At 39.4% G+C, this 24,966-nt stretch overlaps 1 protein-coding gene and 1 long non-coding RNA gene across 4 annotated transcripts; one reads left to right on the top strand and one right to left on the bottom strand.

Moving 5' to 3' along the window:
* Positions 1-3,620: 3,620 nt before the first annotated feature.
* On the bottom strand, positions 3,621-9,968 carry LOC144234862 (uncharacterized). Its single transcript, XR_013336092.1, has 3 exons — positions 9,728-9,968; positions 4,119-4,203; positions 3,621-3,906 (listed from the first exon to the last, which is right to left on the bottom strand). It is a non-coding gene; the product is annotated as an uncharacterized LOC144234862 (long non-coding RNA).
* A 91-nt stretch (positions 9,969-10,059) lies between these two features.
* Positions 10,060-24,378, top strand: ZBTB26 (zinc finger and BTB domain containing 26). Of its 3 annotated transcripts, none has more exons than XM_077768188.1 (2): positions 10,060-10,137; positions 20,023-24,378. In XM_077768188.1, the coding sequence occupies exon 2, from the start codon at positions 20,033-20,035 to the stop codon at positions 21,356-21,358; it is 1,326 nt and encodes a 441-aa protein (XP_077624314.1). In that variant the 5' UTR covers positions 10,060-10,137; positions 20,023-20,032; the 3' UTR covers positions 21,359-24,378. The 3 variants fall into 3 exon arrangements, with proteins under 3 accessions (XP_077624314.1, XP_077624313.1, XP_077624315.1); XM_077768187.1 differs by having other exon boundaries at positions 10,066-10,141; XM_077768189.1 differs by having other exon boundaries at positions 10,093-10,175.
* The last annotated feature ends 588 nt before the right edge of the window (positions 24,379-24,966 follow it).

The raw sequence follows: 24,966 nt of genomic DNA, 5'->3' as shown, positions 1-24,966 counted from the left end.
AGCTTCTTCCGCCCTCCGCCCCGCCCCCTGCCCCGTTTCATAGGCCCGCGGTTAAACCGAGTAGCCCCATTGGCCCAACAACAGGCGGCGAAGGCGTACTTCCTTTCCTCGAAGCCCCACCTGGGCTTTTACCCCGCTATGAGAGTCTGCGCCTGCGCCGTCCGTACTGTTGAAGCTGAATTTAACCCTGTGCCATGTCTAGGCTAAGACTGGCTATGTGACTCTCTCTAGGACTGGAAGCAGAATGGCAGGGGAATCAGGCTAGGTAGCGCCTATTGCAATGTTTTTGCCTTTTAGGCGAAAGGAGGTACACCTGCAAAGAGCAAGGAATTCCCCTGCTCACCTTTCACGTTCAAGTGCTATTTCAGAAGCAGCTTTTAAGGGTTACTTGACGCACCTGGCCTTTATTTAGAGGGCGCGCAATGTGCTAGGTATTGACAGGTCTTTTTATGGTATCTCATTTGGTTTTACCACAAACCTATGAGCATGTAATAACTTTTCCCATTTTATAAAGGAGTCCACCCCGAGAAATAATTCCGTCTAAAACTCAAAACTTTTCACTCAAGTCCAAGGGCCACTGGCTACAACACTGCTGCCTTGAGGTACTTCAGACACACGGAAGAGGTCTGCAATAAACAAGCTTGTTTTAGAGTATTAGACTCGAAGATGGGGCTAGGATTTTATATTAAAATCATTCAAAAATGGGGAGCCTAGCTGGCTCAGTCCATGGACTATGTGACTATTGATCTCAGAGTTATGAGTTCATACCCCACGTTGGGTGTTGAATACGTAAAAAAAAATCTTAAAAAATAAAAATCATTCAAATCTGATATATGAAGCAAAAGAAACAGAATGAGATTTAAAGTCCCTGTTCTGAATGAATTTACAATTTAGTTGGTAACAAAAACAATGGCTACTAAAGGTGTTACTTAAGTCATGATAATTTATAAAATAATTCTACAGCCTATTCCTCACTCTTCCCCTTTCTTTATTCAAATAGCCTATGCTCTTTTCCTGGTGAATGAGTCATGTAATGTTTTCCTGTGGGAAATGCACCCAAATCAACCAGAGAAAAAGCAAAAACGTGGTCTGTCGTAGTCCTTCCTCTTTGTGACTTGTCTATTACAATAGATTTGGCTGCAGTCCCACGGGAAAATAGCTTTGTTCCTTTTCTCCTTATACAGTTATATAATAATACACACCCATTTTAAAGTAGTAGTATCAAATAATAGATGTAGTGTTCAGAAATCCCCTGAATCCTGACACACTTTTAATAAATAGAAACAAACTACAATAGAAAATAAAACATCACATTCCCATCACCAATGTTAATACTGTAATGCATGTCCTTTGTGTGCCAACATATTGTTTTTCAAAACGAGATCACACAGTTTAGTAATCTGCTTTATTCAATTAACAATATCCACCTTATCATTTCAGTGAATTTTCCTCTTACCTAATTCCCAGATCACATCCAATTTTTTTTATCAACCTAAAGATATTTTTAACACTTGGCTTTCCCAAATCAGTAATATCATTTCCACAAGTTTTCCTCTCATCTATTATCAACTATAATCAAATACCTGTTGACTGAAATATACTTAAAAAAAATTTTTTTAATGTTTTTATTTATTTCTGAGAGAGAGAGAGAGAGAGAGCGTGAGCAGGGGAGGGTCAGAGACAGAGGGAGACACAGAATCTGAAATGGGCTCCAGGCACTGAGCTGGCTGTCAGCACAGAGCCTGACACGGGGCTCAAACCCACAAACCGCGAGATCATGACCTGAGCCAAAGTTGGACACTTAACCGACTGAGCCATCCAAGCGCCCCTGAAATAGATTTTTTTAAAGCTAGTTTTCCCAAATCATTATTCAATCCAGGGCCACACACTGCATTTGGTTGTTCTATCCCTCAAGAGTTTTTTACTCAAGCACTTAAGAAAAATATTAAGATGCTGGCTTACTGAAGAAATTAGGCCACTTTCAGTACAAAATTTCCCACCTTCTAGATCTGAATGGTTGCTTCCACAAGAGGACATTGAGTTTGTTCCTCCAGACCTGTTATTTCCTGGAAATTGGAAGTTATATTTCAAGGCTCAAATAGATTAATGTGGTTAGTTGAAGCCAAAATGGGAAAGTCTGTGAATGCTAAAACTGAAAAAAGGAAATTTAATCTATACACACATATGCAGCCTTAGAGGTTTTAAAGGACAGTGTCAAATATCAGATTTGGACTTTCTGAAAGATCATTCTGAAATAGAAAAGGCAAAACGGGATAAAGGGAACAGTATGGAGGCTGCCTAAGATCAGAAAGGCTTGAGGGGAACCTGGGTGGCTCAGTCAGTTAAGCATCTGACTGTTGGACTCTTGGTTTTAGCTCAGGTCATGATCTCATGGTTTGTGAGATTGAGCCCTACCTCAGGCTCTGCACCAATAGCAAGGAGCATGCTTGGGATTCTCTCTCTCCCTCTCTCCTCCTCTCCCACTCCCGCATGCGCTCACTCTCAAAATGAACATTAAAAAAAAATAAGGCTTGCACCAAGAAGAAAGAGGATGGGATTAGCATGGGGGATGGGAAGAGGGTTGAAGCAATATTTTAAAAAGGAGTATCTTCAATTTGCTGATTCTTTCTTCTGCTTACTCAAACCTGATTTTGAACCCTTCTAATGAATTTGTCATTTCTCCTATTGGACTTTTTAACTTCAGAATTTCACTTTGGTTCCTTTCATAATTTCTTTATCTTTAATGCTAGTCCCATTTTTTTTCATAGTTTTTTTTTTTCTTTTACTTCATTCACATTTTCTTTTAACTCAGTGAGCGACTTCAAGGCTGTTTAAAGTCTTTGTCTAGGGGTGCCTGGGTGGCTTAGTCAGTTGAGTGTCTGACTTTGGTTCAGGTCATGATCTCAGTTTGTGGGTTCGAGCCCCACATTGGGCTCTGTGCTGATAGCTCAGAGCCTGGAGCCTGTCTTCGGATTCTGTGTCTCCCTCTTTCTCTGACCCTCCCCTGCTCGTGCTGTCTCTGACTCTCAAAAAATAAATAAGAAACATAAAATTAAAAAAAAATTAAAGTCTTTGTCTAGTAAGACATAGATCTAATGTTTTTCAGGGATGGTTTCTGTTGATTTATTTTGTTTCTCTGAATGGGCTACTTGTATGTCTTTTTATTTTTTTGCTGAAAAATGGACATTTGAATCTTATAATGTGGTAACTGTGGAAATCAGATTCTCCCCCTTTCCCAGGGATTGCTCTTTTTGTTTGTTTGTTTGTGTTTTATTGTTGAAGGATGTCTCTGTGCCAGGGATCAGGATCACCCTAAGGTGAAAGATTAAGGTCTTCTCAGTTCTTTTCTGAGCCTGCATCTTTTCCTGGTTATACATGGTGGCTTTCTAATTTTCCCCATGTCAGTGATTGCTTTTGAATGTCCCAATCCTTAAATGTCTGGCTCCAAAGTGGAGTAGAAGGGGAAAAAAATCAAACAAAAAAACAAAACAGGAGCTGTTCCTTCATATCCCATAGAAGCCAGCTTCAGCCAAGGAGGGTTGAAACATTGGCAGCTATTCTCTGCGTGAATCTCAGAACTCAAAAGGAGTGATCAGCAATCAAAACACAGAACTCCGGTATTTGGCAAACAAGATTCTTATTTCCCACCACAGCTCCAGCAAACCACACCAGGAATGTGAACATGGCTGCCTGCCACAGGGTTGAGGGGTAGGAAACAGGGAGGTGCTATTACACTAAAGGCTGACATTGACTGAACTTAACCTCAATTTACCAACCAAACTTTCCCTTGAAAGATGCAAGAATTCAAGTAGACTCCAGAGTTCCAAAACAGTTACTTCGGACAGTTTCTGCCAGTACAATTGTTGTCTAGGTAGAGAAATGGATTTCTTGCACTTCCTACTCCATCTGAAGAACAGAAAGGAAAAAAAAAAAAAAACAGAAATGTGAACAGTGAATACAGTCTAAGGGATCTGTGGGACACTATCAAGAGAAACAACATACCACCGTGGGAGTCCCAGGAGAAGAGAGAAAGGGTAGAAAGTATAGTAATCAAACTGTAGAAAGCCAAAGAAAAGAGAGATTCTTGAAAGCAGCAAGAGAAGTGGTTCATCACATACAAGGGATCCTGAGTAAGATTATCAGCTGGTTTCTCATCTTCAATCTTGGAGGCCAGAAAGCAGTGGGTTAATGACATTCAACCTGCTGAAAGAAAACAACCGTTGACAGAGAATTCTATATCTGGCAAAACTGTCCTTCAAAAATAAAAAACCAGGGTGCGTGGGTGGCTCCATCAGTTAAGCATCCGACTCTTGGTTTCAGCTCATGTCATGAGCTCACGGTTTTGTGAGTTCAAGCCCCACATCTGGCTCTGTGTTGGTGGTATGGAGCCTGCTTGGGATGCTCGCTCGCTCTCTCTCTCTCTGCCCCTACCCTGCTCATGCTATGTCTCTCTCAAAAAATTTTTTAAAAACTGAAAAAGAAATTAAGATAATCTCTGATTTTAAAAAAGCTAAGAGAGTTTACCAGTAAACCTGCTGGTCAAGAAGCATTAACGGCAATCATTCAGGCTGAAATGAAAGAATGCTCAGGAGTAATTTGAAGCCATATGAAAAAATAAAGATCTCTAGTAAAGATAAATGTATGGGGGATTATAAAAGTAAGTATTGTTGTAATTACAATTTGTAACTCTACCTTTCATTTTCTATAGGATTTAAAAGATAAATGTATTAAAATATTAATCTATGTTATTGGGCATACAGTACATAAAGATATAATCTGTAATATCAATAATAAAGAGAGCAGAGCTATATTGGAGAGGTTCTGTGTGCTATTAAAGTTGGTATCAATTCAATTAGATTGTTCTAACTCTACTGTTAAATGTAATTCCCATGACAACCACAAAGAAAATATCTATATACAAAAAAGAGATGAATTAAAAATTTTAACTACAAAAAAATCAATACAGAAAAAAAGGCAGTAATAAAAGAAGGGCACAAAGGCCTATAGAAATCAAAAAGCAAAATGGCAGAAATAAATCCATCCTTAGCAGTAATTACTTTCAATGTAAATGATGCAGGGTGCCTGGGTGATGGCTCACCTAACTCTTAAGCACCTAACTCTTGATTTCGGCTCAGGTCATAATCACATGGTTCATAAGATAGAGCCCTGTGCTGGGCTCCGAGCTGTAAGCTCAGAGACTGCTTGGGATTCCATCTCTGTCTCTCTCTCTCTCCTCCTCTCTCTTTCTCTCTTTGAAAATAAACACATAAGCTTAAATAAATGTAAATGGTGTAAATTCTTCAATCAAAGAGATGAGCAGAATGGATTTTAAAAAAATATCCAAACAACTCACTTTAGATCGAAAGATATGAATAGGTTAAAAGTGAAAGAATTATTAAAAAGATATTCCAGGGGTGCCTGACTGGCTTAGTCAGTAGAACATGCGACTCTTGATCATGAGTTTGAGTCCCCCATTGGGCCTAGAGCTTACTTTAAAAAAAATTCCATGCAAACAGTAACCAAAAGAGAGCTGGGATGATTGTACTAATGTCATACAAAACAGAATGTAAATCCAAAAAAAGGTTACAAGAGACAAAGAAGGACGGTATTTATTTACTTATTATAATGTTTATTTATTTTTGAGAGAGAGAAAGAGAAGTGCATGTGTGAGCTCAAGCAGGTGAGAGGCACGGAGAGGAGACAGGATCCTATGTGGGCTCTACACTGACAGCAGCAAACAAGCGATGTTAAGACTCATGAACCATGAGATCATGACCTGAGCCGAAGCTGAACACTCAACCAACTAAGACACCCAGGTGCCCCGGAGCATTATTCATTAATAAACGTTTCAATAAAGCAGGATTATCTAAAAATTATAAACATTAACATACCTAGTAAGAAACCCTCTAAATACATGAAGCAAAAATGACCACAATTAAAAGGAAGAATAAACACTTCTACAATAATAGTTGGAAACTTAAATACCCCACTTTCAATAATGAATAGAACAACCAGATAGAAGTTAGGAAACAGAGCACTTGAACATCATAATAAGCCAACTAAACCTAACAGATACATAAAGAACACTCCACCCAACAACAGCAGAATACACATTCTTTTAAAGTTACATGGAGCATTCTGCAGGACAAGCCATATAATTAGGCCACAAAACAAGTCTCCATAGATTTTAAAAGATAGGTGTCACACAAAGTATCTTTTCCAATCATAATGAGATGAAGTTAAAAATCAATAACAGGGGCGCCTGGGTGGCTCAGTCGGTTAAGAGTCCGACTTCAGCTCAGGTCATGATCTCACAGTTTGTGGGTTCGAGCCCCACGTCAGGCTCTGTGCTGACAGCTAGCTCAGAGCCTGGAGCCTGCTTCAGACTCTGTATCTCTCTCTCTGACCCTCCCCTGCTCACGCTGTCTCTCTCTCTCTTAGAAATAAATAAAAAACATTAACAAAAATTTATAGAAAAAAACAATAACAGAAGGAAAACTGGAAAATTCACAAATATTTGTAAATTAAACAACATGCTCCTAAACAACCAATGGGTCAAAGAAGAAATCAAAAGGGAAGTTAGAATGTATGTTAGAAAGGAATGAAAATGATGACATAATATTCCAAAACTGATAGGATGCAATGAAAGCAGTGATCAGAAGGAAATTTATAGTTGAAAATAGCTACATTAAAAAAGAAGAAAGCCCTCAAAATACCTTAATTTATACTTTATAAAATGAGAAAAACTAGAAACTTTTTTTAATGTTTATTTATATGTTTTGACAGAGCAAGAAAGTGCATGTAAGCAGGAGAAGGGCACACAGAGAGGGAAAAAGAGAATCCCAAGCAGGCTCCACTTTCAGTGCAAGCCCAGCACTGGGGTCCATCTTATGACCACAAGATCATGGACCTGAGCCAATACCAAGAGTTGGTCTCTCAACCGACTGAGCCACCCAGGCACCCCCAAGAAAAACTAGAAACTAAACCCAAAGCTAACAAAAGGAAGGAAATAAAATGATCAGAGTGGAAATAAAATAGAAGAGAAAAAGAGAAAGAAATCAATGAAACCAAAAGTTGTTTCTTTGAAAAAAATAAAGCAACAAATCTTGATCTAGACTGACAAAGAGAACACACAAATAACTAAAATCATAAATGAAAGTGAGAATATTACTTCTGAAATTTCAGAAATAAAAAGGATTATAAAAGAATCCTATGAACAATTGTATGCCAACAAATTTAGCTTAGAATGTAGGCAAAATCCCTGAAACACATAAATTATCTAAACGGATTCAAGAAGAAATAGAAAACTCAACACAATTATAACAAGTGATTGAGTGAGTAATCAAAAACCTCTCAATAAAGAATAGTCCTGTACCATATGACTTCAGTAAAATGTACCAAACATTCAATGAATAACACCAATCCTCCTCAAATTCTTCCAAAGAAAAATTAAAGCAGAAATATTTCCTAACTCATTCTATGAGACCTTCATTATCCTGATACCAAAGCCAGATAAATGCATTATAAGTTATAGTCTGCTATCTCCTATTAATATAGATGCTAAAATCCTTAATAACATGTAAGATAATCAAATCCAACAACATATTAAAAGGATTATGCACCTTGTCCAAGTGGGACTTATCCTAGGAATGCAAAGTGGTTCAACATAAAATCAATCAATGTAATATATCACATTAATAAAGAGAAAAAAAACCACATGATCATCTCAGTGGATAAAGGAAGACATTCAACAGAATACAATGCTTTTCATAGTAAGATCTCTTAGAAAAGTAGTTATAGAGAGAAAATTTCTCAACATGATAAAAGTACTTGTGAAAAACCCACATCTAACTTCATATTCAGTAATTTACCCCTCTAAGATCAGGAGCAAGTAAAAGATGCCTCCTTTCACTGCAGCTATTCAACATCCTACAAATTCTACCCAGAACTATTAGAACTATTCTCTTTCAGGGCACCTGGGTGGCTCAGTCGGTTAAGCGTCCAACTTCAGCTCAGGTCAGATCTCAAGGTTTGTGGGTCTGAGCCCCGCATCAGGTTCTGTGCTGACAGCTCAGAGCCTGGAGCCTGTTTCGGATTCTGTGTCTCCCTCTCTCTCTGCCCCTTTCCCACTCATGGTCTGTCTCTCTGTGTCTCAAAAATAAAGTATAAAAAAAATTTTTTTTAAAAGAATTATTCTCTTTCTCAAGACAGAGAAATGAAAGGCAAATGGAGAGGAAGAGGTAAAACTATCTCTATTGAAAGACAACATGATTATAGAGAGAGAAAATCTAGAACCCACAAGAAAGCTACTAAAGCAAAAACAAACAAATTCACCAACGTTGCTGGGTATAACAATAACACACAAATATCAGTTGTTTCAGGGTGCCTGGGTGGCTCAGTCAGTTAAGCGTCCAACTCTTGATCTCGGGTCAGGTCACCATCTCACAGTTGGTGAGACTGAGCCCCACATTAGGCTCTGTGCTGATAGCATGGAGCCTACTTGAGAATTTCTCTCCACCTCTCTCTAAATAAATAAATAAATAAAATTTTAAAAAATCAGGTATTTCTACCTACCAACAATGAACAATATGAAAACGAAGTTAAGAAAGCAATTCCATTTACAATATTATCGGAAGAATTAAGTACCCTTTAAACTTGAAAACATTGCTGTGAAATTATTAAGTACATAGAAAGGCACTCTGTATTCATAAGTATGAAGACTTGTTAAAATGGCAATGCCACCTGAAGTGATCTACAGATCCAATACAATATCAAAATTACAATATCCTTTTTCTCAGAAATACAAAAAGGTCATCCTCAAATTTATATGGAGTTTCAATGGGTCAAAACAATCTTGAAAAAGCATAGTTTGGGAACACACACTTTCTCACTTCAAAAGTGACAGAAAGTTAGAAATAAACCCTCACATATACAGTCAAAGGTGCCAAAACCATTGACACGGTAAAGGCAAGTCTTTTCAAGAACTGGTGCTGGAAAAATATTATCCACATACAAAAGAATGAAATTGGGTATGGCTGTGGTGACTGTTACACAACACTGTGAATGAACTTAATGCCACCAAACCTTACACTTACAAAAACTTAAAATTATAAATACTATGTTTTGGGACAACTGGGTGGCTTAGTCGGTTAAGGGTCTGACTCCTGATTTTGGCTCAGGTCAGGAACTCCCCATTTGTAAGTTAGAGCCCCATATCGGGCCCGCTTGGGATTCTCTCTCTCTCTCAAAAATAAATAAGTGAACATTTAAAAATAAATAAATATTATGTTTTACCACAATAATCTCCCCCCCACCCTCCTCGTGCCAAAAAAAAAAAAAAAAAAGGGAGAGCCTAGTGAGCAATTGGATTGGAAAGGAAAAAGAATAGAACTCTAGAACGATACTAAAGTTTTCTGGTCGGCAGGGCTGCGTGGATGGTGCCATTTACCAACGCAAAGACTACAGCACATAAGAAGCAGGTCTGCATACGAACTTGAGATCATTAAAAGGCACATTGACATTGGGACAACCAACTGGAGTTGTATTCCTGGCGCGTTGGCCCTGGAGCTCGAGCGATCAGTCTAGATCACGATGTAGGCAACGGAAGGCAAGGGAACGAAAGAGATCTCTGGGAAACACCAACATCTACAAGCAAGTGGAGTACACCACCTTCTACTTTCAGGGTCCCCGCGCGGCGGGGGCCCCTCCCTAGTCAGGAGGGGCTTACCAAGGCTTAAATACGGAGGCGCCCTTCAAGCCCCCGCGAACAGAAGGCGGAGGAGGCCCAGCTCCACAGGAGCCGCTGCAAAGGGGCGACACACCCAGGGACTGAGACCCGGACGCGAAAAAGCGGCCACACCACCGTGTCGTAGACGAGACCCTCGTAGCCGAACTCCCCCGGTCCTCCGCACCCGGTCCTCCGCGCACTAAGCTCTTCTCTCTGCCCAGTGGCCCTCCGAGCCTTCCGATTGGTGGAGAAGACCATGGGACCTGGAAGTTGTTTTGTCCGGCGAGGGCTGCCCTTCCGGTTCCGTTGGGTCCCCCTTTGGCTCGGGTTCCCTGCCCCTCCCCCTTCCCGGAGCCCCGAGGGGCCGGAGCTCCTGGCGGTGCCGGATCCTGACGGTGGCCTTCTCACGGGTCTGTAAGTGCGGAGGCGGCTGGAGCGCCGGGCAGGGGTACGGGAGTCTCTCAAGAGATAGCCCCCTTGGGGGCCTAGATTGGCCGGGACCTGCTCTGGGATGGGGGCGAGGAGCTGGCCTAGGCCCGGGCGAACTTAAAGAACCCTTGGCCCGGCCCATGCTGTGCCCCGCCCCTTTCCCTTCCCCGCGTCTGGAGTGGGGAGCCTAACTACGCCCCAGGGACCTCTTCCTGGGACCCCAGCCCACGGCCCAGCAGTTGGCTTGGACGTCTGACTCTGGCATCTTGTAAGAAGTGCCAGAGCTGAGGCCCTGGCAAGGCCTCAGTGCCAGCCCGCTAGACTCACTATGCGTGCTGACCTAGGTTACCCTTTTGCCAGGGTTTCCCCCAAATCGGCCACTGGCCTCAGCACCTTCTCTATTACTGGCTCTATGCCAAGCACTGGGGCTTCGTAAGATACCCTTCCAGTTTTCCAGAGCCAAGTTTGGGAGGCAGATATAAACGAATTGCTCCTGCGATATATGTATCAGTCATACATGTGTGAACTGCTCAAGGGACAGTTGCTAGGAAGGCTGAAGAAAGAAACTAACGTCTGAATGGAGCGGATAAAGTGGAGAAGAGCTTTTCAGTCAGAAGGAACAGTTCGCAAGGCTGTGAAGGAATGACTGAGTGTAACTTGTGTGTGAAGAGGAGGAAAGAGGGGGCTCTTGTGCATAGGATGAGATATGAAGTTGGGCAAGTAGGTTGAGGTCCAGATAGTGAAAGGTTTAACCCTAAAAGAAATGGGTAGTTTTTAAGGAGTTTTAAGCAGGAGACTTAATACAGTCAGATTTGCTCTGTAGAAAGTCATGTTGTTATAGAAGTCACCCTATAGGAAAGGAATGTATAAGCTGTTATGGATTCTTCAGCTAATGTCTGAGTACTCTTATTGGAAATTCTTTTGAAGGAGTAATGGGATCAGCCTAGTGAAAGCTGATGAAGTCTTGAAATGGAGTTATGACAGTATTACTGGAAAGAAGGGAAGTATGCTGAAATGAATGGTGTGAAGACTGTAATAAATTGGATGTCGGATAAAGAGGTAGCAAAGCTGATTCTTAGGTTTTAGCCTTTGGTATTTGGAGAATGTTGATTCTTTATCAACAATGAATGTTGTTCATTATCAGCAACAAAACCATTATCAGTGTAGAGTACAAATTTATTTTTTGGATATATTGAATTAAAAGTACGATAGAATAGCCACATCAAACTGTCCAGTAAAGAGTTGGAAAGGAAAATTTGCAGCTCAGCCCCAGTGTTGTAGCTAGAGATAAAAGTTTGAGTCATTGACATTGAAGTAGAAGCTGTGGTAATATTTGGCACCAGGAAGTAAGTACTGAGAAAGGTGGGAATATTTTTGGGGAATGGTTGCATTTATGAAGCAGAAAGAGGAATTGGTGGGATAGCAAAAACAGAGGTATGGGATAGTGTATAAAAGTGCAGGGTTCCAGCAACCAAGAAGACCCAGAGTCAAGAGAAGAAAATTTTGAGGAGGGCCCACCGGGACAATGCATGCAAAGTGTCTGGGGAATGAGCGGGGGGGAAAAAGATTGCATTTCTTTAATAAGAGATCGTTAGTGGGGCGCCTGGCCTGCTCAGTCCATAGAGCATTTGGCTCTTGATCTTGGGGCATGAGTTCAAGCCCCATGTTGGGCATAGAGATTACTTAAAAAAAGAGAGAGAGAGATCATTAGAGACCTTTTAAAAAACAATTTTAGTAGAGTGATGAAGTGGTGATAAACAATTTTAGTAGAGTGATGAAGTGGTGATATGAGAAATAATGGAGACCTCAAGTGGCTTGGTGTTAGGTGAGAATGAGAAAAAGTCACATATGAAGGTTTCACAAAGAAAATTGACAGACTTTGTTTTTTCACCTAACAAATGCTTATCAAGCACATTCCAGACTGTTCTAAGCTCTTTATTTTAAAAAAAATTTTTATACATTTATTTATTATTGAGAAGCAGAGGAGGGGCAGAGGAGAGGCAGAGAGAAGGGGAGACAGAATCCAAAGTAGGCTCCAGGCTCTGAGCTGTCAGCACAGAGCCTGACGCGGGGTTCAAACCCACAAACTGTGAGATCATGACCTGAGCTGAAGTCGGACACTTAACCAACTGAGCTACCCAGGTGCCCCTGTTCTAAGCTCTTTAAAACATTAACCTAATTTTTAATTTCCCGTAACAACCCTATGAAGTAATATTATTATTTGACAGATGGGAAAACTGAAGCACAGAAGTGGTTAATTAACTTGCCCAGGATCACACAACTAGTAAGTGGTTGAACAGGGTTTTGATCCTAGGAAATATGGCTTTAGAATCCATAGTTTAATCCACTGCACTAAGCAGTAACTGAATATGGGAGTGAAAGGAAGGGGGGAAATTTAGGCAAAGATAGGTTCATTGATAAAAAGTTCAGAGGCTTGGAAGGAGATCCGAATTGATCAGGTAAGTAATGGATTTATGTTTGTGTAATATAGTTGTTTTTTATTTCTCTTTTTCTATCTTAGATCCTATTCCAGTCAGTGCCATTTTAGGTCAGTTTCTTTAACAATTAGGTCAATTTATGCCATACTTGCATTGATCACTTACTATCTATAATTGGGTCTCCTCTTCAGCTTCACATCCATGTCTAGCTAGTTAATGAATCTTCCCCATTGCGTCATGTAGGTTTCTCTGGCTAAACGTTTTAAGACCAGACCCATTTTCATCCCCTCTAATATTCCCTTGCTTATTGAGTGACAGTCTGCCAAATTAATACAGTCGTTCAAGTCAAATGTCTTGGAGTCATCTTAAACTATCTTTTCTTGAACCCCACTTTGGTCAGCAGTCCATCAGTTCTTTGAAATATCTCTCAACTCTCTTTCCTCTCTTTATCCCTATGATTGTTGTCAATATTCAGACCCTCATTATTTCTATCTTGATCTGTTAGAGTAATAGCATACTACGGGTATCTTTGCCTTCATGTCCATTGTTCTCAGAGATATTCTCCACTGATATTTATTTTTGACTTAACTGAGTTTTAGACAGTGCAGAGTTTAGGCATCATACATTTCAAATGATAGAATAGTGGCATAGGGCAGGTAATTTTGAGCAGCTTGAGGTAAAGTTAAGTTTGGTTAAAGTTGGTCATGAGGATGGGGATTTTGAGATTTTTTTTTAGATAGAGAACGTAGGGGTCCCTGGGTGGCTTAGTCAGTTAAGGGTCCGACTTTTGATTTCAGCTTAGGTCATGCTCTCACAATTCGTGAGTTCGAGCTCTACATCTGGCTCCACGCTGACAATGCAGAGCCTATTTGGGATTCCCTCTCCGTCTCTCTGCCCCTCTCCTGCTAGCATGCATGCACACTCTCTCTTGCTCTCTTGAAATAATGTTACAAAATTTTTTTCCAAGATATATTTCTGTGTATATTACCTAAAATTAAAACTAAAAACTGTATCTCCCTCTCTCTCTGACCCTCCCCTGCTCACGCTGTCTCTCTCTCTCTCCTAGAAATAAATAAAACATTAAAAAAAAAAAAAAAGGGGGCGCCTGGGTGGCTTAGTCGGTTAAGCATCCAACTTTCGCTTAGGTCATGATCTCGCAGTTCATGGGTTGGAGCCCCGCATCGGGCTCTGTGCTGACTGCCAGCTCAGAGCCTGGAGCCTGTTTCAGAGTCTGTGTCTCCCTCTCTCTCTGACCCTCCCCTGCTCACGCTGTCTCTCTCCATCTCTCCTAGAAATAAATAAAACATTAAAAAAAAAAAAGTAAAACTAAAAACAAAACAAAAGATTGAGAACTTGGGAGAATGTAGTACCATTAAACTTAGCCATAAGAAGAAAAAGATTGAGGCTTACAGAGAGAAAAGCTGTAATATAATGTAACCTTTTTGAAAATGGAGTATGGTGTTAACGAGAGAAAAAGAAAGATTTCCAGGTAGTTATGAGTGCTAAGTTGAAAGATAAGGGTACTTTCATGAGGTAGATGAGAAAAGAGAATGACATACAGCTTAGGAGCTTATTACATGGAATAGAAAAGTTTCCTTGTAAGTAGTTACTAGAGGCATTTGAAATAAGAAACTTGGTTGGGGTGCCTGGGTAGCTCAGTCAGTTAAGCTTCTGACTTCGGCCCAGATTGTGAGTTTGAGCACTGCATCAAGCTTGCTGCTGTCAGCACAGAGCCCCTTGCATATATTCTGTCCCCCTCTCTTTCTGCCCCTCCCCTGTTCATTCTCTCTCTCTCTCAGAAACAAATAAGTATATTTTTTAAGTGAAATAAGAAACTTGGATATTTTCTCACTGCCTATGGCACAACAGTAAACATTGTCCAACTTAGAATATCCATTGATCCTTTTTGGTTACTCCTGTTTAAACAACAGGTAATTTTCAGATCAGTTGGCACATTTGTTGTGAAGATAATTATGAAAGAATTGTTTAAATATAACAAAGAGAAAGTGATCTTTTTTAAAAAAAATTTTTTTTATTTTGAGAGAGAGAGAGTGAGTGTGCAAGCATGCATGCAAGCGGAGGAGGGACAGAGAAGGAGAGAGAGACCAAGAATCCCAAGCAGGTTCCACACTGTCAATGCATGGCCTGACGTGGGCCTTGAACTCACGAACCATGTGATGTTGCCCTGAAATGAAATCAATGGTTGGATGCTTAACCGACTGAGCCACCTAGGCACTGCAAAGAGAAAGTGATCTTAAGTGACAATACTCCTATTAACATTGATGTGTGAGAAATAGGTCATTCAGAGCTTGCTAATAGAAACTGGGCAGTATGCAGATTGAATTGCAATCACCTAGGCAGTGGATGATAAGGGCCTGAACCATGGCAATGATAGATAGAATAAAGAGAATTTGGAAGTCATTCTGTGGAAAGAATCAACAATGTGGTGACCAAGTCCCTATTCTACCTGATAAGTTCTTTACTTATAAGTTACTAGAAGCTCTACTGTAATCTAGAATTATGTGAGTGATTTTTTAAATTTTTTAAAATATTTTTCATTTTTTTAATGTTTTATTTATTTCTGAGAGAGAGGGAGATACAGAATCTGAAACAGGCTCCAGGCTCTGAGCTAGCTGTCAGCACAGAGCCCAACGCGGGGCTCCAGCCCACGAACCATGAGATCATGACCTGAGCCAAAGTCGGACACTTAACCGACTGAGCCACCCAGGAGCCCCATGTGAGTGATTTTTATGAAATTTAGGAATAACTACTACTATACTTAGAAATTAACTACAGTCCCCTTTATTTGCAAATAAATTCAGACTTAGTAAACAAATAAAAATACGTAAAAGATGGGAAAATAACAAAATAGGTGAGAAAGGTAAAAAAAGGAAAAAAAGGGTAAGGGAATAAAATGCAATCGAGAATATAACATAAGTGTCTTCCTATTAAAGTTCTGTAGACCTGACACAAATTTGGCTTTACATTGTACTCTTTGTTTTTAAACATAAACCTTTTGTTGAAGCATAACTGAATACACAACAGCTGAATGGATATGAGAAGGGAAGTCTGAGCATTTACACAGTTAACATTATTCATAAAACTTCAGCTAGTCTTGTTTCATACATGGATTTTGGCATCACGTAGGTTGGGCCCAATTTCTAGCTCTAACTCGTAATCCTTTCCACTTCTCATAAGTTGAACAAGTTTCTTATATCCAAGACTTCATATGCAAACTAGGAATAATAAAAATACTTACCTCTTAGAGATTTTGAGGATTAGGTGGGTCAATTTAGGTAAAGCACTTAGCACTATACCTGGGACATAGCAAGGATTCAGTAAAGATTAGCTACTATTTCTCATGTTGTTAAGCCAGTTTATAAGAAACAATTATTCCTTTCTGTTTTGACATTTTTCGAAAGTAAAAAAATACATATATTTAAAATTCGGTTTTACATTGTCAAAGCTATTTTGGAAACAAACCCTAGAAAGAAATTTTCCTCAGGACACTCAAAAGAGGATATGATGATAATGAAGAGCATCTCTACCATAGCACAACAATGATTTCATAGGGAACATTAAAGAGTTGATTATTGTGCTGGTTTTGTTGAATGAGCTGTATAAGAAGTAACAGTTGTGGGGCATCTGGGTGGCTCAGTCCAGTAGGTTGTCTGGGACTTTGGCTTAGGTCATGATCTTGCGGTTTGTGAGTGGATCCCCACATCAGGCTCTGTGCTGACAACTTCTGTATCTCCCTCTCTCTCTATCCCTCCTTCACTCACGCTCTGTCTCTCTATCTCAAAAATATGTAAACATTAAAAAACTTTTTTTTTTATATTTTTATTTATTTCTAGGAGAGACAGAGATAGAGAGACAGAGCGTGAGTGAAGGAGGGATAGAGAGAGAGGGAGATACAGAAGTTGTCAGCACAGAGCCTGATGTGGGGATCCACTCACAAACCGCAAGATCATGACCTAAGCGAAGGTTGGACGCTTAACCGACTAAGCCACCCAGGCGCCCCAAACATTAAAAAACTTTTTAATTAAAAACTAAAAAAACAAAGGTAACAGTTGGTCCTTGCCCTCAAATAACTAAAATTCTATTGAAAAGAGAAACTAGTAATAGGAATAAATTAAGGCATAGACTATGTGGCCTGGAAGTAAAAGTTTATCAAAGATAGCCAATAGAGTGCACAGACACATATTAGGGAAAACTTAGAGTAAACAGAACAAATTTTCCTCACCTTCTGAGACTAGAGCAGAGCAATCAAAGCCTGCACTTTCTTTGGGCTGCTCTCGCTGTTAAGGTTCTTGAGACTGATTGATGGGAAGTACTCCAACTCCTCATCTTTGGGGCTTCAAGGAACAATTTTTCCTGAGGATAGTTGTCTGAAACACTGAATATTGTCGTCCTATAGGTGGAAGCAATTAATGATCATTTTTGTGTATGCATAGAAAACTACTGACCTGAGGGTGACTGAGGACAAGCTAAACTCTATGAAAGAAGGCCCCTTTTGTTTGGCCACTTGAAACAACAGTCATTTTTATAACTCTGGTTATAAATTGGGGCATTCCCTGTTTCCAGAATGAATGTATTAGGCTACTATAATTGCTAAAACTAACCAGCGATAATACAGTTTGCTGCTTTCTTTTTTGATCTGTTTCTTGTATCTTCTAGATTTTTCGTTTTTGATAGTCACCATTTTTTCTCTGATGCTGCATCTCCTTCTCTATATCCTTCCTTTCTAATTTTTATTGTGATTATTCATACCTGTACATTCAGAATGCCATACAAAGGAAAAGCTTATAATTTATTTATGTATATTTTTGTTAATATACCTGAGCCGTATCAGTTCCCCTCCTATATTTCACCTCTTTCAGTGATAGCTTCATTCAGTTGAACTCTTAAGTTTGGAACCTTTATACATTCCCTTTTTTTTTTTCTTTCATTCTCCGTATCTAGTCATTTACCAAGTTCCTCAAAAATATCTTTTATTATTTTTCTTTACCCCTTATTCCCATTTTCATTCCTTTCTAGGCTTTCATGGCCTCAGAACTGTAATGCTTTCACAGACACTAAGCTGATCTTACTAGAAGCAATTCTTCCTTCTTTCCCCTGTCAAATCCTGTAGGTTCAACAAACACAAACTGAGTACCTACTGTATGTTTAGTATGATATTAGATGAGAATACACACCAGTTTGAACAGAAGAGGGTCTGGCCAGTATGTGACTGCAGTAAGTAGAATTTGAAGCAAAAGGAAAGTGTTTTGCCCCGGAAGATTCAGGTTCCCAGCATCAGCCTCACTGGGTGGGGTGGAGATGTTTCCCTCTAATGCCATGAAGCTTGCGGTTAGAGGGAAAGGAACAGGTACTGTATTTAATAAAGTGTTTTGAGTGTTACGATAGAAGTGCTATGCTATGGGTCTAGTAAAGACAACTGTTCTAGTCTGAAAGGTTAGGTATGGGTTTCAAGAAATAAAATAAAGGAGTCGTAGGCGGCCTGGCTGGCTGGCTCAATTGGTTGAGTGTCCGACTCTTGCTCTCAGGGTCATGAGTTTGAGCCTCATGTCAGGTGTAGAGATTACAAGGAAGGAAGAAAGAAGAGTCTGAATTAGAGTAGTGTTCTAGACTAAAGAAATAACTGCAACTGTGCTAATAGCTGGAGTCAATAGAGTGCTGTCATGCACTATGAGTATGTATGCAGTATGATTAAGACCTGGACTCTGCTTTAGGAGCTGATATTCTATGAGCCTTGCTAAGTCACTGTTGTAGATGAGATTATAAAGATTGGGCTTCAGGATCCAGATGTGGCCAAGCACAGCTGGTTGTCTCATGTGATTCGCAACTACAGAATTGGTGAATGCACAAAATTCAAGGTAAATTTATTGATGTACTGAAATCGTTTCTCAAGAGTAGAACTGATATACCTATTAATGTCACAGAAGACTGCTGTATAAACAGAGTGCCAGTTTATTTTTTTATAATGACTGATGGACTGGAATTACTTGTTGGCATAGTTAATTCATCCTTCCCTATAGAGAGACACATGGGAAGCCAAATTACCAGAAAATCATTTAGAGTATGGAATCAAAACCGGGACTTTCTCCAAGGGAATTGCTATATAAGGGACTGACAGGTGGAGAGTTTGGCAAAGACACCTTCTCCATGGTTGAATGTGTTACGCCAATGTTTACCTTAATTATTATGAGGTTTACTTCATCAAGTTATACTCAAAGGTTAGTCTTCATCTAGGAGACAATGTGAAGTCACAGAAGGATTTTAGGCAGGGGGTAGATATAATTAGAGACAACATTTTTGAAAGCTAACATGTGGTATAGAAGTTAGATTAGAGGGAACCGAAGCTGGAGCCCAAGGAACATTTATGACCCTATTCTAGTAGTCCAGTTGATGAGTAACGATAGATAAAGAGGGATAAAGAAGGAACAGAATCTCTAAGTATTCATTTGATCAACTTTATTCCTACTCAGATTCCCACCAATTGGCTCATCTGCTTTTTCTATATCAAATACTGTATTTACTTTCTATATCAAGGAATGTTTGAGAGTTATATTTGTTCAGAATGCACAGGATAAAGACCTGTGCCTTTGACACTGTCCCTTTAAATCTGTGACTTTCAGTTTATTGCAGAAATGCTTGTATGAATAAATTCACATTAGTTTAAATAGAAGAGGCTTTACCAAGGAATGGGGCAAGCAATGTCACTGCAGTTCTTTAAAATAGAAAGCAAAGGGGGACACTTGGGTGGCTCAGTTGGTTAAGCATCTGACTCTTGATTTTGGCTCAGGTCATGATCTCATGGTTTGTGAATTCAAGCCCCGCATTGGGCTCTGTGCTGGCAACACAGAGCCTGCTTAGGATTCTCTCTCTTCCTCTCTGTCCACCCCTCTCCTACTTGTGCTCCCACCATCTCTCTCTCAAAAGAAATAAAACTTTTTTAAAAAATTATTTTAAAAAATAGCAAAGGAAAACGTTTTGTCTTTGAAGAAGCAGGTTTTCACGGTATCATGTAAAAGAAAATAGTTACTTCCTTATTACTTGTTGGGATGTTTTTAGTTTGTTTTTGAAACCTGATAGAATTCTGATTTGAGAAGTAAAAATTAAAAATTGCTCTTGGATTAACTCAAGCACTGTTCTTGTATTAAATATCTTAACAAGTTGAATGGATGCCAAGCTATTTACACTGATTCAAGTCCACTCCTTAGGTGTAATTGACACTTGACATTGGTAAGGAATAATTTTTAACAGCCTTTGAAAGCTGTTACACTAGCTTCCTCTTTCAAGGAAAATATCATTTGGATACATACAAAGAGATATGACAACACAAATTTGTTTTTGGAAGGAAAAATCCAGGTTTCTTAATTGTCTGAATTTTCTTAAATTCATCCTTTTTACATTTCTGTTCTTTAGGTCTGCCAAAATGTCTGAAAGATCAGATCTCCTTCACTTCAAGTTTGAAAATTATGGAGATTCAATGTTACAAAAAATGAACAAATTAAGAGAAGAGAATAAATTTTGTGATGTTACAGTTCTCATAGATGATATTGAGGTACAGGGGCATAAGATTGTGTTTGCTGCAGGTTCCCCCTTCTTAAGAGACCAGTTTTTACTGAATGATTCCAGAGAGGTGAAAATCTCCATATTGCAGAGTTCCGAAGTGGGGAGACAATTGCTCTTATCCTGTTATAGTGGTGTGCTGGAATTCCCTGAAATGGAACTGGTCAATTACTTGACTGCTGCAAGTTTTCTTCAGATGAGCCACATTGTAGAACGGTGCACACAGGCCTTGTGGAAGTTTATAAAGCCAAAACAACCAATGGATAGTAAAGAGGGATGTGAACCACAGAGTGCTTCTCCCCAGTCAAAAGAACAGCAGGGAGATGCCAGAGGCTCCCCAAAACAGGACTCACCTTGTATTCATCCATCTGAAGACAGTATGGATATGGAGGACAGTGATATTCAGATTGTTAAGGTAGAATCTATTGGGGATGTATCTGAGGTTAGAAGTAAAAAAGATCAGAACCAGTTTATTTCTTCTGAACCCACTGCTTTACATTCATCAGAGCCCCAGCATTCCCTGATAAATTCAACTGTGGAAAACAGAGTAAGTGAAATAGAACAAAACCATCTCCACAATTATGCCCTCTCTTACACAGGCAGTGATAATATCATCATGGCCTCAAAAGATGTCTTTGGGCCTAATATTCGAGGTGTAGACAAAGGCCTACAGTGGCATCACCAGTGCCCAAAGTGTACCAGGGTGTTTCGTCACCTGGAGAACTACGCCAACCATTTAAAAATGCACAAACTCTTTATGTGTCTACTCTGCGGCAAGACTTTTACTCAGAAAGGCAACCTTCATCGACACATGCGTGTGCATGCCGGCATTAAACCTTTCCAGTGTAAGATCTGTGGGAAAACCTTTTCTCAGAAGTGTTCCTTACAGGATCATCTTAACCTTCACAGTGGAGATAAGCCCCATAAGTGTAACTATTGTGACATGGTTTTTGCACATAAGCCAGTTTTGAGGAAACATCTTAAACAGCTGCATGGCAAAAACAGTTTTGATAATGCCAATGAAAGAAATGTGCAAGACCTCACAGTGGATTTTGATTCTTTTGCATGTACAACAGTCACAGACTCTAAAGGGTGTCAGCCACAGCCTGATGCAACACAGGTCCTGGATGCAGGTAAACTGGCCCAAGCTGTCTTGAACTTAAGAAATGATAGTACTTGTGTGAATTGAGTAGGGGCTTTATGCTCACAACTTAGAACTGACTGAAAACGTGGCAATAGTCTTGAATCTTTTTAGGAGTGATTTCGCTAGTTTGACTTCTCCAAAGCCTCTGTGCAGGTTGTAGGGGTGAGTCAAAGCACTAACAGACAAGGCAACTTACCACTTGAAGTGGTCTTGCCTTCCTTTTGCCCTCTCCCATTTTGTGTTTTGAATTATTTATCCTGTGATGTCTGTTTTACTTTTCTAAGGAGTATTCCATTTGTCTACCTAACATTGACTTTTGTTTTAGACCGACACTAGTTTAGGCTTTTCACTGGGCACATTCTAAGGGTACCAATAAGTTAATAGCAACACCTACGGTCCACTAATAGATGCTGTGATAAGAAAAGTGAAGAGTATTTTTCTTTGGCAGAAAACAGGCTGAGATAAGATGATATTGGTCTTGGCCTGAATATGTGATACAACTTCTGGCTGCCTATTGTTAATTGCCAATTGATAATGAATCTGCCTCCTACCATTTGTACTTGTCTTGGAGCTGGCTATGAAGTATTTTGGGTTGTTCTGTTCTCTTTTCAACAGTATTATCACCCAACTTCATGTCACTGTGTTGTTTCCGAGGACCAGAGTACAATGTTTTCAGCAACACCTACAGACAAATAGTTAGGAATCAGCATGAAAAGCATAATTAAAAAGGATAGAAGTATAATTTACAATAGCACTTACATGGGAGATCTTCCCAAAAAGAAGCCAAATGCTTATAATTAATGTGTATCTCATTTGTTGATGCTTTTCAAGTCAGGATTGCCCTAGGCACACTTAAAATGTGCTCAGAAGGAGCAATATAATGGTCTCTCTCAAAAGGGGCTATTTGGGAGTCAGTCTCTGGACTGTTTTAGAGGTTAGCCATCCAAAAGGTGAGTTTGGCCTTTAGAGTTTTATCTGTTGTACTGTAATAATCTCTGTATCCTCATTTCTTCATGTACACTTCATGTACACTAGTTTCTAAGATGGATGAAAAAAGTGGATCACAGAAGGAGCAATCAGGTTTTTGCATTCAGATAGTCCTAAAAAGGTACATAGTCCCACCTTGCCATGTTTGATAGATCACTAATACAGAATTGATCTTCCAATATGGAAAAACACATTTTTTTTTCCTAAAGCACGTGTTATAGTTCAGAAAGAAAATTTTTTGAGTCTTAGTAGTTTTTGACTCATGAATTAGATTTAGGTAATAGGAGTCTTGGGGTCCCTTAGAGAATCTTTAAGCACTCATATACTCCACTTCTTTTATTTAAGCTGGGGTATCCAAAGCCCAAAGAGGTGGCCTGGTCAAGGTTGGCCAAAGTAGAGAAGTGACTAAAAATACGAGCTAATGTCTCCTTATTTCTCACTATCTCTCAGCTTAAAAAGATTTAGTACATGATCAAGAATATTATTATCAGCAAAAAGCTCCTAGTTTGTGCTTCACTTTTTGGAATCCCTGTTGGCTTTTTGAGACAGCCCAGAATTTGCAAAGAAAACATCACAGGAAGGATGTATTTTTGTTAATTGTATTTTGGTTAGAATGAATACAACATTCTGCTCAAGCAAGTGGTTGATTTGCTAGGTGGTGGTCAGGGAGAAAAAGGACAAGTAAGAATAATGTGAGAAGGAAACAAATGTGAATCTGACTTTGTCTGGAAGCAGTGTTTATTTAGTTTCCATTGGGATTTTCTGTTTCTATTTTTATTTTATTTGAGCTATGAGAATGCATGTACAGATAAACCAAAACTTGAGTTTAACTTGAATAGTCACAGGGAATTCTTCGAGCTGTTATAATTTGATGCATTTACATGTGAATCTGACTTGAGGTATAATTTCTACCTTTTGTTAAAATCCTTAAAATGAGAATAAAATTGAGTGATAAGACTAGTAGGTATCTTATGCCTAAAGTCACTCATTTTATGGTCTAATGATGCTACCTAGCATTCTGATTTTTATATGATCCAGCCAAAGAATACCAGTTCTATGCAACAGTGAGACATTAATGTTAACCAGTGTTTCTCTGAACATCATTTCATCATAGGGAAATTTGAAGTTGGAGTGCTTCCTTTGCTTACATTCATGTCCTGTTTTTGTTACTGGTTTAAAGATTAAAAGGCATGAGTTAAATAAGATTGGTCTCTTTGGTTGGAGACTATTTCTGGGTTCATTCAGTCATTTGAGAAACATTTATTAGGTACCTTTGTTGCCAGGCACTGTGCTAGATACTGAGTATACAAAGGTAAGATTGCTAAGGTCCCTGCCCTCACAGAGCTTATGGTCTCATATGGTCTCATATGGTCTCATGTGGTCTTAGGTAAGGTGATTTTATACTAGGAATAATAAAATGCCTTGCTTTCTTTGATCACTTAAAATCAGCATCTTGATTTTTTTTTTTATCAGTAAAACTGGTTCTCACCTTTTGCAGCTGCAAACCACTGAAGTGATTTACAGTCTCCTCCATTTCTTGGCTGGAGAGGTGTTCTGTTTCTGTGAGACATTTTCTTAGCTTTGGTGGGACTTGACTTTTCTCCTTTATACATGTTTCTTAGATTGTATTTCAAAATGGTCAAGTTACTGATATCAAATACATTTTAGAAGGGAAGATGACTTTCAAAACTAGTCATATTCTTTGAGAGGAGGAAGGTTTTTTAAAACCTTAGTCATTCTGCATTTGTATTTTATGGATCCCCAGGATAACTAAAAAGGACTCTTTACCATAGTTTGGTTTTTAAAAAAATTACCGTGTCACCATTATTTATTTATTTAATTTTAAAGACAAACTCCAAACTGAAGTGGCTCTGAGGTAAATCAGATGTGGTTTTGTTTTAGTTTCTTTATTAGAAGATCTCTAAATGGTGACCAGTGTCACCAGTTCTAAAATACTGTCCTAAACAAAAACCAGAATATTTTATTTCAGCTGGTGAATAGCTGTTCTAAGTCTGTTGTATGTTAGACATACTATGAACTACCTCTTCACTTATTATGGGGAAGTTTCCTTAATAAAAGTGTGACAATTAAATCTCTGGTGTCAGTGGTTTCTTTTTTTCTCTCCCTACGGCTTTCCTTTTCAGTTGCCTGAATTTGAGTAAGAAATGCTTTCTTCACTCCTATTGTTTAAAACACATTAATCAAGCACACTGAGCTTGGCTTTGGAAGCAAATCTGGTTAACTAGAAGTTGTTAGCAAGGTCTGTTACTTCCATGAGAACCTGTTGACTGAAGGGGTGGAGCTACTGCTTTTAAGAATTGATTCAGACACCATTTCCTTTGGCAAATACCTGATGCCTACTCAATGCTAGATTTCGGGCATGCGAAGATCATAAATCACTGTCCTAAATACCTCCGACCAGATGGGTCACAGATTTCAATACAGGTATAATTGCAACAATGAAGGCAGCCAAAGGGTGAACAGGCTTCCAACTAGGAGCCAACTAACTCAAGGGCAGTTCAGGATGGCTTCAGGGATGACGTGATTTATGAACGCGATTTTGAAGGATGATAAGTGGGAAGAGGGATAGGGCACGTGGGAGGAGGCAGCCCCGAGTTTAGATAGAAGGCCTGGATTTGACCAGAACTGGCGGGTGGGGAGGTGGT

The sequence above is a fragment of the Crocuta crocuta genome, unplaced genomic scaffold, assembly GCF_008692635.1.
Source record: "Crocuta crocuta isolate KB4526 unplaced genomic scaffold, BGI_CrCroc_1.0 scaffold35, whole genome shotgun sequence".
Taxonomy (NCBI): Eukaryota; Metazoa; Chordata; class Mammalia; order Carnivora; family Hyaenidae; genus Crocuta; species Crocuta crocuta.
The sequence above is the reverse complement of the archived record's forward strand: the minus strand, read 5'-3'. Positions and strand labels throughout refer to the sequence as shown.

Bases quoted from the DNA above. Each gene is read 5' to 3' on its own strand.
- ZBTB26 (XM_077768188.1), top strand. From the start codon at position 20,033: ATGTCTGAAAGATCAGATCTCCTTCACTTCAAGTTTGAAAATTATGGA.